The sequence below is a fragment of the Prionailurus bengalensis genome, chromosome B3, assembly GCF_016509475.1.
Source record: "Prionailurus bengalensis isolate Pbe53 chromosome B3, Fcat_Pben_1.1_paternal_pri, whole genome shotgun sequence".
Taxonomy (NCBI): Eukaryota; Metazoa; Chordata; class Mammalia; order Carnivora; family Felidae; genus Prionailurus; species Prionailurus bengalensis.
In genome coordinates this window covers 41,979,994-41,996,774 of record NC_057355.1, presented here as the reverse complement: position 1 = coordinate 41,996,774, position 16,781 = coordinate 41,979,994, and the positions used below count along the sequence as shown (strand labels likewise).

At 42.6% G+C, this 16,781-nt stretch overlaps 1 protein-coding gene across 4 annotated transcripts; it reads right to left on the bottom strand.

Annotated features, from left to right (window-relative positions):
* Nucleotides 1-2,850: 2,850 nt before the first annotated feature.
* Nucleotides 2,851-6,345, bottom strand: RPS27L (ribosomal protein S27 like). Of its 4 annotated transcripts, none has more exons than XM_043555240.1 (4): nucleotides 6,223-6,345; nucleotides 5,226-5,334; nucleotides 4,444-4,554; nucleotides 2,851-3,047 (listed from the first exon to the last, which is right to left on the bottom strand). In XM_043555240.1, the coding sequence occupies exons 1-4, from the start codon at nucleotides 6,226-6,228 to the stop codon at nucleotides 3,019-3,021; spliced, it is 255 nt and encodes an 84-aa protein (XP_043411175.1). In that variant the 5' UTR covers nucleotides 6,229-6,345; the 3' UTR covers nucleotides 2,851-3,018. The 4 variants fall into 4 exon arrangements, with proteins under 4 accessions (XP_043411175.1, XP_043411178.1, XP_043411176.1 ...); XM_043555243.1 differs by lacking the exon at nucleotides 6,223-6,345 and adding an exon at nucleotides 5,949-6,113; XM_043555241.1 differs by lacking the exon at nucleotides 6,223-6,345 and adding an exon at nucleotides 5,438-5,883.
* Nucleotides 6,346-16,781: the final 10,436 nt, after the last annotated feature.

Genomic DNA, 16,781 nt, shown 5'->3' with positions numbered 1-16,781 from the left:
ACACACAAGTTCATAGTACAATTATTCATAGTAGCAAAAAGTGAAAACCCACTGTCCATCAACTGATGAATAAACAGAAGGTATATTCTTACAACAGAGTATTATTCAGTCACAGAAAGGAATGATGTACTAATACATGCCACAGCGTGGATGGCCGTCTTAAACATTATGCTAAGCCAAAGAAGCCAGACACAAAAGGTCACATATTATGTGACCCCATGTACATAAAGTGTCCAGAATAGGCAAATCCATGGAGATAGAAAATATATTAGTGTTTGCCAGGAACTGGGAGAAGGAAGGAATGGGGAGTGAATGCTAATGAATATGGAGTTTCTTCATGAACTAAGGAAATAGTCTGGGATTAGACTATGTGATGGCTGCACAACTTGTGGATATACTAAAAAACACTGCGTTTCATGTTGAATGAAATGTTCACTGTTCAACGTTGAGTTCTATATACATCGTATGAAGAAGACCAAGGACAAGAACAAGGATAAGAACAAGAACTTTTTTGGATGATTTGCAGGCACCACCAGGTAAGAAACCATTTGTCATCTGATCAGGTCAGAGCCAAGAATCCATTTTATTTTGTTATCTTTATGTAACTGGATTTTCTATTTAGAGAAGACAGGAAAGTTCTCCTTTGAAAATCTGTTTACATCTGGGGTACCTGGCTGGCTCAGGCCTTAGAGCATGTGACTCTTGATCTCAGGGTTTTAAGTTTGAGCCCCATGTTCGGTGTAGATTACTTAAAACCTTTTTTAAAAAGTTTACATTTTTATAAAATGAAGTCAATATAAGTAAGAGTATTAAAGAAAAGCATTCAGTAAATAACAAGGTATATTGGCAGACTCTGACATTTGTAAAAGTCCTAGTGTTCTATTGCATATTTTTCAAACCCAAGAATACTGTTTGGATTAATAATCAAGTAAAAGTCAATACACCATTCACTTCCCAGTGCCAAATATCTCCATAACTTAATCCTTGGATATGTTTTTCGAAGTACAAACCCTTTCTTTCAGTACTATCTCCAAGGAAATTTTCAGGGATTTGCTCTCTAGATTAGGTATCACAGGTTTTGCTCCTTTCCATTTCAATAGGCTGCCATCCCCACTGGCTCTCCATGGGGCCAAGTTTCCTGAACTGTGCAAGCTGAGGAGAGTTGCACAAGAAAAGCTTTGATACTGGGTATCTTTTGGATACCATGCCAACTTGTAGTTCCAGGTAGTTAATATGTGACACCACATTCCTTTCGATGTATCAGATCTTTTTTTTTTTCCATGTTTACTTTGAGAGAGAGCTGAGCAGGGGAGGGACAGAGAAAGGGAGACAGAACCCCAAGCAGGCTCCACGCTGTCAGTGCAGAGCCTAACGCCCAATGTAGGGCTCCATCTCATGAACCATGAGATCATGACCCCAGCCAAAATCAAGAGTCAGATGCTTAACCAACTGAGGTACTCAGGCACCCCTGATGATGTCATATCTTTGCAAAGCTGGGTTTTGGGTCATTGCTGTGATAAAAAGCAAGTACTACACAAAAATCAGTGTGGAAGAAAGGAGATGGCAGTTGTCTAGTCTGATCCCAATTTTGAGAAACCGTGCAGTGCCCAAAAGGGACACCCATTCGATTACTAATGTGGTCATTTAAGAATGAGATAAAAAATACCACTTTTGTTTTTAATTTACATGTATTAGAACCTAACTACTTAATGTTAACTGTTAGGTTTTGTTTTGTTTTGGCCAAGGAACTCTGAAAAAATTACTGAGACTCTACAGATACCATAAACCAAGCAAGTTTGGAAACGTTTGGGTTATTTACTTCTCCATATATTAAATACATTCCAAACTTTGGATAGTTCTTCAGTTTGTTTTTTGTTTTTTGAGAGAGAGAGGGCAAGCAGGGGAGAGCAAGCAGAGGGAGAGAGAGAGAATCTCAAGCAGGCTCCACACTCAGCATGGAGCCTAATGCAGAGGGCAATGCAGTGCTCAATCCCAAGACCCTGAGATCGTGACCTGAGCAGAAATCAAGAGTCGGACGCTCAACAGGTTGAGCCACCCAGGTGCCCCAAGTTTTTCAGTTCTTGTGCCACATTCCTCTTGTATATGAATATGTTTAAGGATCAGCCTTCCAGATTGGGGGTGAATATATAGAAACATCTCTTGATAGCAAAGGCCCATCTTAAGTGCCTACTTTAAAGGTAACAAGTCAAATACAAGCAGTCCAATGTGGCTAGAGGGAGATACACTCCCACTTCCTAGCTCCCTAGGATCACTCCATAAACTATCAAAATGACAAGGAGACACCAGAGCCACTCAACACACATCTGTAATCAGGTGTGCTCATGTGTCTGGATCAGAGAATTCCATACCATCTACCATTCCCAACCAGGACATCCTGGGGTAAATCATGCTACTCCTGATGTCTCCTCTCAAATTTCCTACCCCAAAAGGAGCTTCCTATAACTCAGACCCCAGCTGCAGTTATTCTACTAAATTATGCAGCATGTGAGGGCCACAAAAATGCAAACCATTACATTATAATTACTCTGTAATTATACTGATTGTTACAGCATTAAATATGTACTTCTGAAAATGAGTTTCCATAGTTACAATAACAAACTATTTTTAGAATTAACAAATAATGGACTTCTTTCCATTTTTTAATTGTTTAGCCCACTCACAGCAATTTGGAAAAGGGCTGAAAATCAAATATTTAGGGTTTCCAGTCCTGAAATGAGACAAACTAATCAGAATACACTTCTTAAAATGTTTATACCAAATTCACAGACACAGTATACATATAAACATATAGCATATTCACACATACTTTAAAAAAAATAAAAAGGGGAATTTGCCCATAATCAAAACTTTATTGAAAAACTGACACCAAAATAGGAGATGACTGTTGTATACCTTACAAAATTAAACATAATTACATTATCTTGGTAGATTAACCGGAATTATTGAACTGATAAGGCTTTCTGCGATAGAACACAAATTCAAGAGGTTGTGTGATCATTAGTGTTGCTTTCTTCTAAATGAACACCCTGCAAAGGAATCACAAGAGCATGTTAAACAAGTGTACTCTATCTCTAGTATAGTTTTAATGACAAAAAGTACTTTTTAAGTTAAAAAAACCAAAGTTTTAGGAATATTAGATTAACATTCATATATACGTTATTTATCCTTTTATACTAGAACTTTATTATAATAAATCTTGTACATTTGAATTTATTCTGATGTGACTATAACTATTATTCCTGTTTCTCAAATGCTATGTTGGAGTCTACATAAGACCATGAGCCTAAATTCAACAGTTAAAACTTTAACGCCAGCTATCAGAAAATGCAATCTTAGTTTTTAGGAATTATTTTGAATCACTTCCCAAGAAACTAATTTTGATGAGGATGCTCTTCAAGTCTGCTAGGAAAACTCTAATACCCTATTAATCATCCATCAGCACATGGGCACAAAACTCCAAGATCATGGCATGATATAAAGGTTTAAAAACTCTTCCAAGTATACTTTTGAGAGCAACACTACACTTAAATATCGTATGCTGACCTCATACTTAGATCTCACCAGGTCACACAAAATAGATTTTAGATTAGTTCCCAAACCACTTATAACTCTTCTGGTGAGAACAATGTGGAATTCACAACTCCCCAAAATATCACAAGCAAATTTCAAATATAATTATGGAACTATAAATCTATAAGTACTATGGAAAACAATATTCATAATTACTCTTTTTTTTCTTGGTGCACAAAAGTGAAAGAGCAACTCAAACGGGATTTTTAGGGGCACCCAGGCTGCCTCAGTCAGTAGAGCATGTGACTTGATCTCAGGGCTGTAAGTTTGAGCCTCACACTGGAGGTAGAGATTACTTAAAAATGAAGTCTTTAATAAGTAGATGAATAAATACATAAAAATTTTTAAATGAGATGTTTTATTAAGCAGGTACTCACAAATCAAAACCTCTGGCATTTTAATTTATACATTAGTTTTCTGTTGCTTAGCCAGCAATGATAAAAACTGTCTTCAGTCAAATGCGTCAACTATATATGAAACAAAATATTTATGATGGAATTTTTAAAATTCTATGGTTTTAAAAATCTGTATGTCCTATTGTATGTAGTTATTCTTTGGCTCCATTTTGACTTATGTTTAATATTCCAAGTTAAACAAACTAAATGACTAACTGTATCAGAATTAGGTGTTCCAAACTAAGAAAAATAATAGTTACATGAGTTCTTTACAAAGTCAAGAATATAAACTTAGCCATCTGAGCAGGGTACTCTTTACTGACAGAGCATACGATGAAAGATACAACTATTTTGGTAATAATGAATTTAAGATTTCTTTTAAACTGGTTTTTAGTAAAGGAAGACATTTATAATCATAAAATCTCATCACTGGGTTAGAAACGGCCAAATGACATACCTTCTGTGAGTCTGGCCTTTCCTCCCGTTGGCTGGCACAACACTGTTGAACAGCCTACACAAAGAACCACCGTCTGAGCATGGCTGAAAACCGTGGTAATCTTGTAGCAACCTAGAAAAAGGGCAAATTGAAAGCGAAAAGCAGAAGAAAATAAAGCATATTGTTCAACATATTTGTAGCAAAGACTTTGTAAAAGATTAAGACTTTAATGTTTGCAACAGCAAGCCACATATTTAACGTCACATAAAAAATGTTTTTAAAAGCCAACAGGTGAAGTTAGTAATATATTTTATTGAACTCAGTATTTCCAAAATATTATTACCATTGCAACATGTAATCAATATGGTTTTTGTGTGTGTATGTGCTACATCTTAAAAATCAGGTGTACATTTTACACTTAAGGAATATTTCCCATTTTGGCCACATTTCCAGTGCTCAGTAGCTGCCTATGGCTAATGGCCACCACACTGGGCAGCACAGCTTTACACTGAAGAATCAACATACTTTTCATGATTAGTTTCAAGAAAACTAACCATCTGCATAGCTTCACACTTAGTAAATCAAATGTCATATCCCCTTTGGAGTCTCCTCTTCACCACCCCCCCCCCCCCAAATCTTTCTCTTGTGGTTTGAATAGTTTACTAGGAAACTGTCCCTCTTGACATTCCAATTCTGTAATCCCACTGCTAGTCAACAAAGGGTCCTAAGGGATCTAAACACACCACATTAGCAATCCCTTCAGAAATTTTCCTTGAGAAAGGAATTAAGATCTGAAATTTTACCTGGGCATTTTACATCCATAAAATAGGAATTTGGGCTTTGAACTAGACGTTTCTTCTTATGTTTTTTCTTTTCCTCTTCCAAGGACGGGTGGAGTAAATCTCTAGCCAACTGAATTAAAAAAAACGTATTATTATTCCCAGAATGAATCCACAATGGTGGCAGATTTAACCAGACTTAAAATACACACGCAAAAAAGAGAATAAAGTCATACTCAGCCGACGCAACATGTCAGATACTTGTTATTTTTTAGCCTGTTAACTTTAATCCATACTTTTTATAATGCTTGTGTTCTCTACGTCCCGGTAAAGGAACTCTAGGACGATCAAGAAGCATATGGTAAGGTTAATCCCGTTCTTCTTTAGTCCGCTGAGTAACAGTCTCCGATAAAAACAACACTGTGGTGCTAAGTAAGAACTTGACCCCAACCGTGCACCCGCTGAAAGTAGAAATCGCTGAGGTAGACCGGAGAGTGCCAACACGGGGGTGACTTCTGCCCCGGGGGTTCAACATCTGATCCGACAGGAACTCTGAGCGCCTGAAGCCTGACTGTCCTTGATGCAGTTAACAAGTAGGGTAACTGCGAAGACAGTTTTGAAAAAGGAAACCAGCAGAAAATCGCTTCCGAGACGAGGAGAGAACCACCAAGCACAAGGAGAGCAAAAAGACTCCAAAGACTACAGTCTCGCGAGCGCCCACCCAAACCCAAGAAGGCTGAGTGTTTCCGAGAAGCTGTGTCCCCCTAGCTAGGGACTCGAGACCTAAGCACTGGGCGGCCCCGGGTCCACCCCGCTCCACGCCCATGCAGGGCCCGACACGCCGCGCCGTCCAGGCAAGTCCCAACAAGTCCGCCAGGCGCGGAGGAGCTGCGCGATCCGCGCCCCTGAAATGCGTTAGGCAGGGACCCCGGGCCCGCGGAAGCGTCGGGCTAACCCGCCCCCAGGACCCCTAGACAGAGAAGCCCGAAATAAACGGAAAGCCAGAAAGTAAACAACTCACAGGCATGTTGATCCTTTCGCAATCCCAGCCAGTCCCGATCTCTAAGGCGACACCCCTAACGAGCAGCACGCGATCTGGCGAGCTGCATCAACTTCCGGGATAGAGGCGGCTGGGCGGAGCGGAGCGTCGGGACCCGCGGGCCGGTCCGCTCTAGGCGCTCCTCTCGGTGGTGGGGGTCGGCTTCGGCCGGGTCAGCCGATCAGGGGCTGCGGGAGAGGCCCCGAGGTTCCCATCGTGCCGAACGCCCGAACCGCACCAGCCTCGCGGGCTCCTGGGCCAGGGCCGCCGGCCGTAGGGCTGCGCGTCGAGCCAGCGGTGCCCGGAGTGAGGCTCAGGCGGTGTGTCCGGCTAGGAAGCCTCCTGGGGCTTAGGCCGCGGGGAACGCTGACGGCCGCCTGAGCCCCGCGGCGTAGGGGAACCCGGCGGGCGCGGTGGGTGGCCCCCGCCACGGTCCTGGTCGCCAGGCCCCCGGCTTTCGCCGCCGCTCTCTGTTCGTTTTTTAAAAAAATAGTAGCGTCAATCGAAACCGTTAACCCGTGTTGGAGAAATTATGAAGGGTTCCTATACTTGAGCATCCACCTTCCAAGGTACCCGTTAAGTTCTTTGTGGGATGCGGCTGTGCCTTGGGTCAGCTTCGCCCTGAAGTTTTTAAGAAGCAGGATTCGCTGCCAGGCTTAGTTCACCGCATGGTTCCTTCCTGCCTCCGCGGACAACTGGGGCCTGAAAAAAATGGTGTCACTGAGAGCCAGACTTGAAATGTGGTGTTGGTTTTTTTTTTAATTTATTTATATTTAAGTTAGTTAATGTACAGTGTAGTCTTGGCTTCAGGAGTAGAACCAAGTGATTCATCTTTTACATATGACACTCAGTGCTCATCCACGAAAGTGCCTGCCTTTTTTTCTTTAATTTTTTTTAGGTTTATTTATTTTGAGAGAGACTTGGGCTTTGAACTAGATTGTTCAAACTAGATAGTGCAGGTGGGGGAGGGGCAGAGAGAGAGGGAGACAGAGAATACCAGGCAGGGTCTGCACTGTTAGCATGGAGCCCAGCATAGGGCTTGAACTCACCAAACCTTGAGATCGTGACCAGAGCCAAAACCAAGGGTCGGATGTTTGACTGAGCCACCCAGGTGTCTCCCCACCTCCCCAGCGAAAAGTGCCCTCCTTAATGCCCATCACCCATTTAACCTCCCTCCCCCCCCCCACCAAACCCTCAGTTTGTTCTCAGTATTTAAAAGCCTCTTATGGTTTGCCTCCCTCTCTGTTCATCTGTTGAGTTTTTCAAAGTCCACATATGAGGGAAATCAGGTATCTGTCTCTGTTTGACTTACCTCACTTAGCATAATACCCTCTAGTTCCATCCACTTGTTACAAATGGCAAGGTTTCATTCTTTTTCATCGCTGAGTGGTATTCCATTGTATGTATATACCACATCTTCTTTATCCATTCATCAGTCATGGACATTTGGGCTTTTTCCATATTTTGGCTATTGTTCATAGCGCTGCCATAAACATTAGGGTGCATGTGCCCCTTTGAACTGAAGTATTTTTGATGATGAACTTGAAGGATGGATGTGAGCAAGTGTAATTAAAAAGATACCAAGGAGAAAATGTGCTAGGTAACATTGTCAATCACCTTTTATTTCACACATTTTGGCAAATGGAGAAAAATTGAAGAAAATTAAAATGACCATCCAGAGATAAACACTATTGACATTTTGACCTTCCCAACATTTTTTATTTACTTACATAGTAAATAGTAATATACTTGGGGTTTGGGTTTTACATAATTGTTGTCTTGTGCATATTCTTTTGTAGACTTTATTTTCCCCCATTCATTATATAATGAACATTGCTCCGTGTTACATGTTTTCCCACATTATGACTTTTTTTTTTAATGTTTTTATTTATTTTTGAGACAGAGACAGAGCATGAGCGGGGAAGGGGCAGAGAGAGAGGGAGACACAGAATCTGAAGCAGGCTCCAGGCTCTGAGCTGTCAGCACAGAGCCCGACGCGGGGCTCGAACTCACAGGCCATGATATCAGGACCTGAGCCGAAGTCGGACACTTAACCAACTGAGCCACCCAGGCGCCCCCACATTATGACTTTTAATGTGCACACAGCATTCATACTATCAATATATAGCCTCCTTTCATCCATACACTAAAGTGGACGTTGAATTTAGGTTTTTTAAATATTACAAAATACCATTTTATGAAGATAAGTATGTGGAACTATAATACAGTAGTGTAGGCAGAATAATGACCCCCAAAGACTTCAGCATTAATCCCCAGGACCTATGGTTACATGACAACTGGAATTAAGCTTGCTAATTAGCTAACTAGGAGCATTGTCTGTGTAGGCCCGATGTGATCACAAGGGTCCTTGAAATTGGAAGAGGAAAACAGACGAAGAGTCAGGGAAAGATGCGGTGATGAAAGAAAGGTCTGAGGGATGCTGTGTTGCTGGATTTGAAGATGGAAGAAGGGGAGCCTGAGCCAAGGAATGCGGGCAGCCTCCAGAAGCTGGAAATGGACACTGCCCTGGCACACGGTCCTGCCAGCACCTCAGTTTTAACCCAGTGAGACCCAGGTCGGACTTTGAACTACAGAACTGTGACTTAAAAAATGTACGTTGTTTTAAGCCACTAACTTTACAGTTTTTTGTTCCAGTAGGAAACTAATACAATAATGAAGACCCATGTAGCTACTCCCCAATTCTGTCAAATCTTAACATTCAGTACTCCCTCCCCAGAATTTGTCATTGTTAAAATAACACTTTCGTAAACATTCTTGTAGGTAAGTCTCTGTGCACGTCCTTGATTATCTCCTTAAGATAAATTCCTAGAGGACAAACTGCTGAGTCAAAAGTTATGCACGTTTTGGGGAGCCTGGGTGGCTCACTCAGTTAAGCGTCCAGCTTCGGCTCAGGTCACGATCTCACGGATCGTGAGTTCAAGTCCCGCATCAGGCTCTGTGCTGACAGCTCAGAGCCTGGAGCCTACTTCAGATTCTGTGTCTCCCTCTCTCTCTGCCCCTCCCCCATTCTCACTCTGTGTCTGTCCCTCTCTCTCATAAATAAATAAACATTTAAAATAATTTTTTTAAGTTATGCACATTGTAAGGTGTATAATATAAACTACCGGGGCCCCTGAGTGCTCATTCAACTGAGCATCCAACTTTGGCTCAGGTTATGATCTTGCAGTTCATGACTTCATGAGCCCACATGGGGCTCAGTGCTGTCGGCACCTAAAGTGTCATCAGCACAGAGCCCACTTGGGATCCTCTATCCCCCTGTCTCTTTGCCCCTCCCCCACTTGTGTGCACATGCTCTCTCTCTCTCTCTCAAAAGTAAATAAACATTAAAAAAAATAATAATATAAACTATCAATTACCCTCCAGAAAAATCAAACCAATTTACATTCCAGTTATAAATATTTGAGATGCCCCTTTCTTTTACCCTTGACAATACTGGATATTATGTTTTTCCCTATCTCAGTCAATCCTGAAGAACTGTATGGTATTTTATCATATTTCACTGTTATTTAATTAATATTTTCCAGTGCTTATTGGCAGTTCACATATTTCCATTGAGGTGATCATCCATTTCTTCCTTTATGTGTTAATGACATTAACCAGTAATCACATATGCTGCAAGTGTTTTCCCAACTCATTAGTTCCTGTTAACTTTATCCTGTTTAATTTTTTTTTTTTTGGTGATTTGAAAACTATACAGAAATTTTTAATTTTGCGTGTATATGTTTATTTCAAACTATTGGTTTTTCCTTTTTTTTTTTTTTTTTTTTTTTTTGCTTTTGTGTTTTCACGGGCCTTGGCCGTGTTAGGATCAGCTAAACTTTCTTCTAATTCTTTTGTTGTGGTATTCATTCTTTAACTTTTTAATTAACCTGGAATTGATTTTGGCACTTGATATGCAGTAGGCCTCAGAACACTTTTTTTTTTTAAGTTTATTTATTTATTTTGTGAGAGAGAGAGGGAGGGAGAGAGAGAGAACCAGCAGGGGAGGGCCAGAGAGAGGGGGACAGAGGATCTGAAGTTGGCACCAGAGAGCCCGATGTGGGGCTCCTCCAACCATGAGATCATGACCTGAGCCGAAGTCAGATGCTTAACCGACTGAGCCAGGAGGCGCCCCCCTCAGAACACTTTCTAATGACCACTCCTAGTTATTGCTTCCATTTCTTACTAATGCCCCGTACAGTGTCAAAACCCTCAACTTCTGAGACACAGTAATTGCATGGGAAATAAAACTCAAGGTCAGAAGGACCTGGACGCCACAACTCTGCCTCCTCCTCCAAAGCTAAGCGTCTCCTAAAATGTCCCGCTGTCTTTGCACTGCTGGCAGATTAAGGGACCCAGAGCCCCTTTGCCTTGGCAGTCTGCTCTCAGGGATCCGGCGCAAGGAGCCCCCACCTGGCTTCCCAAAGTGCCAGTTGGAATTCTGTGTACTGCTGAGAACTCCCCAGCGGTTCTACCTGGCCACGTCTGAGAAAGTGCTTCTGTTATCTCCTGTTCAGTACCAGCCTAACAAGTGCGCAGCCATCTCCGCCCCCTTCCCCCTTTGTCAACTTCAGACACTGGGAAAGCGCACAGGTGTTCCAATTAAGCCAGGAACTTAACCGGTGCTAAATTTCAGGCTAGCCAAGACCAGTTCTAAATAGGTCAGATCCCTACTTGCCCCGGAGTGGGGGCGTGCCTCTGGCTTGTGTCCTTCTTTTCCCAGAAAGATGGTGGGAGATTCGTTTTGTCTTCAGAAATTCAGGGTACGAGGTGGGGCCCAAAGATAACTCTTCACACTCCTTATTTTTCTAAGAAAGAGAAATCTATGTCATCAGCAAACTGTCACAAGGTTGTATTCTTTTTCTCTTCCTCTGTGCTCCACCTGTTGTCAGGAGTCAAAGCTTGAGTGGCTTACTCTCAACACATTCCTGAAATCAACAGCAACTTCTGAAAGCTCGCCTCTTCTCTGCTCACCAGTTCTCCAACAGGATCACGATCATTGTCCCAAAATGTCCGCTGTGGGGGTTGAAGTTCACCTGTCTTTCATGAGGATGTTTGACACCCTCAGGTAAGCTCCCGTCTAGAAGGGGTAAGAGTCTCAGGTGCAAATTCTGTTGTCATTTTCTCTTCCATGCCAGCTGAATTTCTGACAGAAGCTGAGCCCCACTGGGCTGTACTATAGGCTGAATGTTTGTGTCCCCCTGAAATTCATAGGTTGAATCCTAACTTCCCAGTGTGGTGGTACTGAGAGGTGAGGACTCTGAGAGGTGGTTAGGTCATCAGGATGGAACCCTCATGAATGGAATTAGTGCTATTATTAAAGAAGCCTGAGAAAGTTCCCTCACTCCTTCTACCAAGTAAGGACATAGTGAGAACACTGCCATCTATGAACTAGGAAGTGGGCTCCAAATCTGCCCACACCATTGATCTTGGACTTGCCAGCCTCCAGAATTGTGAGAAATAAATGTCTGTTATTTAAGCCACCCACTCTAGAGTATATTGTTATAGCAGCCTAAACAGGCTAAGTAGTCTGGCCTGGCAGAACATTTCACCTCATTCTTGGAGATTGTGCTAGGTTTTCCATGACCTGATCTGCTCTCCATCCTTCACCCTTCTCTGTGCCCAGGAAGCTGACTTTGATGGACTGCATCTGCTGAGTTCTCTTGTCCTCTGGTTTCTACTTGAGTTGGGCCAATGGGAGGTATTAGTAGGAAATCACAAGGTGGGTGAAGAGAAATATTGGGGTATTCACTCCCCTGGATCTATCCATGGTGGGCTATTTTCTTCATGTGGCTGTGCTTCTCGAAATTAAACAGTTGTGGGGCACCTAGGGCTCAGTGGGTTAAGTGTCTGGCTCTTGGTCTCAGCTCAGGTCTTTTATTTTTTTGATGTTTATTTTTGAGAGAGGAGAGAGAGAGTGTGAGCAGGAGAGGGGCAGAGAGAGAGGGAGACACAGGATTTGAAGTGGGTTCTCCACCTTCAGTGCTTTCATTGCAGGGCTCGAACTCACTAACCATAAGATCATGACCTAAGCTGAAGTCAGGCACTTAACCAACTGAGCCACACAGGTGTCCCTCAGCTCAGGTCTTAATCTCATGATCCTGAATTCAGGTGCCTCATTAGGCTCCGTGCTGGGTGTGAGGCCTCTTAAAAAATAAAAATAAAGGGACACCTGCGTCAGTTGGTTAAGCATCCAACTCTTGATTTCAGCTCAAGTCACGATCTCATGGTTTGTGAGAAGGAGCCTGTGTCGTGCTCTGTGCTGACAGTGTGGGAACTGCTTGAGATTCTCTCTCTCCTTCTCTCTCTCTGCCCCTCCCCCAGTAAATAAATAAATAAATAAACAAATAAGAATAAAAGAAACAGTTGTTTCAGGTGTCCCTTTCCTACAGCTTTTATGGGATTCCAGTCAATACATCCTCCTCTTTTGGTTCTTCTGCCTGAGGGATGGTATCTCACCATCTTTTGTTCATTTCTGTTAACCCTGCCTCAACCTTGTAAATAATACCTACATGAAGCTATCTTCAGTCATCTCTTCTGAGTGGGCCGTTTGTACTCTACCAGGACCCTGACATGGGGATCCCCTGCCAGGATATGCTCCTCTTTAGCCCGCCAGGCTTTGGAGATCTGTAGATGGGTCTGTCTGCCCTTCAGCTCTCAATCAGACCAGGTCACAGAAGGATGTCCTTTGCCCCTGACTGTGGAACACTTCACGTTTAACAGGTTGTGGCTTCAGATGGAAATGGGAATCTTAAGAGAGACAGCCTAGAGTCCTAGCCATGAAGATCTTTGACATGTTATGGGCAGCACTGGGATCACCTAAGAACTTTCTGGAAATGGAGACTCAGGCCCCACCCCCTACCTCTTGAGTCAGAATCTGCATTTTAACAAGATGGCCTGGCAATTTGCATGCAGATCCCAGACCTAGAAACACCGCCCTAGATTTACCAACTGGCATTCTTTCTGGAGCCTTCCTACCTCCTCTGTGGGACTCTACAAAAACCAGAACCCAGATTCCCACTACTCCAGACAACAAACCAAGGCTATTTCTCTAGATTGCAACACGGAAGTTCCCCTCTTCCCTCCTTTTCCAAGATGCTTTGTCCATTTTAGTAGATCTTATTCTCTCTTACTATGTCCAGGAACCTTTTAAGTCAGTGGGACTCAAACTTGGTTGCACATTAGAATCACCAGAGGAGCATCCCAGGTCAGTTTAAGAGCATATGGGGGACAGTGTTTTTTATAACTCCCCAGGTAATTCCAGGAGGAGTCAAGGTTGAGAACTACTACTCTCCATTCTCCAGAGGGCTCAAAATTTTCAAAAGCAAAGCCCAGAAGAACTACAGGCTACTCCTGCTGAAAGGTAGAAAGAAGGACAAATACAGAGGGGAAAAAAAATCATTAATATTTGGTACATCAAGACTCGGTAGCCAGGTGAGACCTGCCAGCACCGTCTTGCCTGCCTTGATGGCCAGGTGCTTGGTCTCCATGTCTCTCCAGCTGTTGCTTCCTGCAAACCCTCTCATCTCCTGCCTGAGTCTCCAGAGGAGAAGTGAGCTACTGAGAGGCCAGGTGTTCTCTCATACTTCACTGTCTCCCCACAGCTCACAGTGAAGATATTTTATGAAGATGCTGGGGTCAGCAAAAATGTATGCAAATGTAACCTTTCCCTTTTCTGCAGCACTTACTGCCTACATTAATCCTTTCTCAATGACCACTGCTGTCTTGTGTGGTTTTTCTCTGCAAGTTCTTGTACTGCAAGTTCACGCTCCTCATGTTCCTCTGAGTGTGTTCTCTTCCTTAGAAGTCCATAGGCTTCTTAAGATCAGGATGTGCTGTCATTCCCCCACTTGTCTAGTAGCATGATAGGCACAGGAATATGTCCAGAGTGCCATCTACTCAATGTAACTGGCTTGATCGTCTTTCTTTGAGAACTAACTCTTCTCCCTCTGGTTTATCCATAACCCTTCTTTTTCTCTCATAACTTTATAGGTCCTTCTTGATGCATGCCTTTGGTATTTCCTCTGCCTCAACTTGGTGTGATGAGAAGACCGAACGACCACAGAATTCTGACCAAGCCCAAGTTAACTTGTTTTCTGAAACTGAAAAAGTAAGTGTAAGTCATTATAAGGTTAATGAGATATTACAGTGATATAGTGATATGGAGATAGTATAACCTTCCCTTGGAAGGCATGTTCAAGCAAAAATAAATGAAAATCATTGTTTTCCCATTAGATAAAAGCTGATTAAAAGGCTAATGGGTCAGCAGGCTCAGAGTATTAAGAAGAATGGTGCTCTGTTTATTCACATTTAAAAACTTACTCAACTATTTGCAGAATGTCTATATACAGAACGGGCAGGCAATGCAGAAACTTTTTAAGCCTAATAACCACTTAACTGTGTTGTTTCCCTGTCTGTAAAATGAAAATATTTATGTCTGCTTCATAAGGTTATATGAAGACAGAATGAGGTGATGCTTGTAAAGTGCACAGTATACTAAGTGCTCAGTCAATGCCAACTGTAATTCCTAGAGCTTGTTGATTACAAAGGAATCAGTTGGCTCTGTGAATCTCGGGCTGATGATGATTTCCCTCTTAGTGACTTGTAAAATTCTAGCTTTTTAGAATAGTTCTGACTTAGGGAAGACCATGAATTTGTTCCAGCTGCGGAAAATCCTTGCTGGTGTCTTACCTTTCAATCAAAACCTGAGAGACTGTTCTTTCAAAGTCCAATAGGTGGCACAAGGAGCCACTTGTCATGCAGGACAAGCACTGGCCAGCAGAGAGCCTTATCTTCCCAGCTCCAGAGGGCCTTAGTCCTGGCTCTGATCCCTATAGACTCTTTAAATATATAGACTGGGTTATTACAAGTTTTAGGAAAAATAGATGTGACTTAGAAGGCAGTTGAGAACGAGTCTAATCTTCCCCAAATATTTCCCCCTAAATATTCCACTCATCTGAAACTAGTTAACTCTGTTGAACTACTTAAATTCCAAATCAGCCTTAGGTGAAAGTTAAATACCATTGGCCCTAAGTATATCTTTCACAGAGACACATAGTCCAAAAATGTAGTAGAAGGTCTGTCGTCATTGTGAATTGTGCCAGCTCTGCAGTCACTGTGTAGCATGGACTCGAAGCAGTGGGACCCTGGAAGATGGGGGAGAGTTATGTTGCTGATCTGTAGTGTTTGCTGATTTCCCTAACTGTTTCCACAGTGGTCAATTTCAAGAACTAAAATGAAGTCACTTTACACAGAGCCGGGAAGAGGAGAGCATAATCCTCCTGACCAGGTAATGCCAAAGTCTTATTCTAGGAATATTTCTACCATCATCAAAACTGCTAATAAAATATCCATATCGACACTTTGGGGCATCCTTTTCTCTTACATCAAAAGCAGGAATCAAAAATAGGAGAAAGAATGAACTACTAGACTAACCCACAAACTGTATGGTTGGCTTTAAATGAAGAAGGGCTGACCTGCTGGATCATTTTATCACCTGAGCACAGCATATTACACAGAGTAGGAGCTCTATAAGCCATTGCTCTCGGACTTGCTAATAATGTAGCAACGTATTAAATATGGAATTTCAGGTTAGGAAGGGCCAACCCATTCCTATTTTCAAGAGGAAATCCTTTTATGTCAAAGTTTGCTTGCTTTTAAATTCCCCTATTGCTGGGGCGCCTGGTTGGCTCAGTCGGTTGTGTCTGACTTCAGCTCAGGTCGTGATCTCGTGGTTTGTGGGTTCAAGCCCCATGTAGGGCTCTCTGCTGACAGCTCAGCGCCTGGAGCCTGCTTCCAATTCTGTGTCTCCCTCTCTCTCTGCCCTCCCCCACTCATGCTCTGTCTCTCTCTCAAAAATAAATAAACATAAAAAAATAAAATAAAATAAATTCACCTCTTGACTTTCAGGCCTAGGAAGGGAACACAGGAAACACATGTCGTTCATTTTCCAACTGAATGCCCTGAGCTAATTAAGGACAGGGTCGCCTCCTCTTAGAATCTACTTCTCCAGGTTGAATATCAGAGTATTTGCCGTTTCTCATCACCCTTTTCATGTTTCTTTGGTCATGCTCCAATTTGCCCACATCCCTCTTAAAGCGGGCCCAATGACTGAACACATTGTCAGCTCTGAATCACAGGGAACCATTGCTTGTCTTGTTCTGATCATCACATGTGTGCCGGCACAGTCCAATATCACATAAGCTCTCTTGGCAGCATAATAGCATTGAACCATTTATTTACCTAACCGTATAGCTGACTAACATCCTAAGTCTTTTTAAGTGTTATTAAGCCTCATATTTCTCATGCTTTAATTGCATTTTAAGAAATCTAAGTCTAGGGGCACTTGGGTGGCTCAGTCGGTTAAGCAACCAACTCTTGTTTTCAGCTCAGGTCATGATCTCATGGTTGTGAGATCGAGCCCCACGCGTTGGGGTCCGTGCTGGCCCTGGAACCTGCTTAAGATTCTCTCTCTCTGTCTCTCTTTGTCTCTCTCTCTCCCTCCTCCCCGTCTTTCCCCCTCTCCCCTCCCCTCAAGAAAA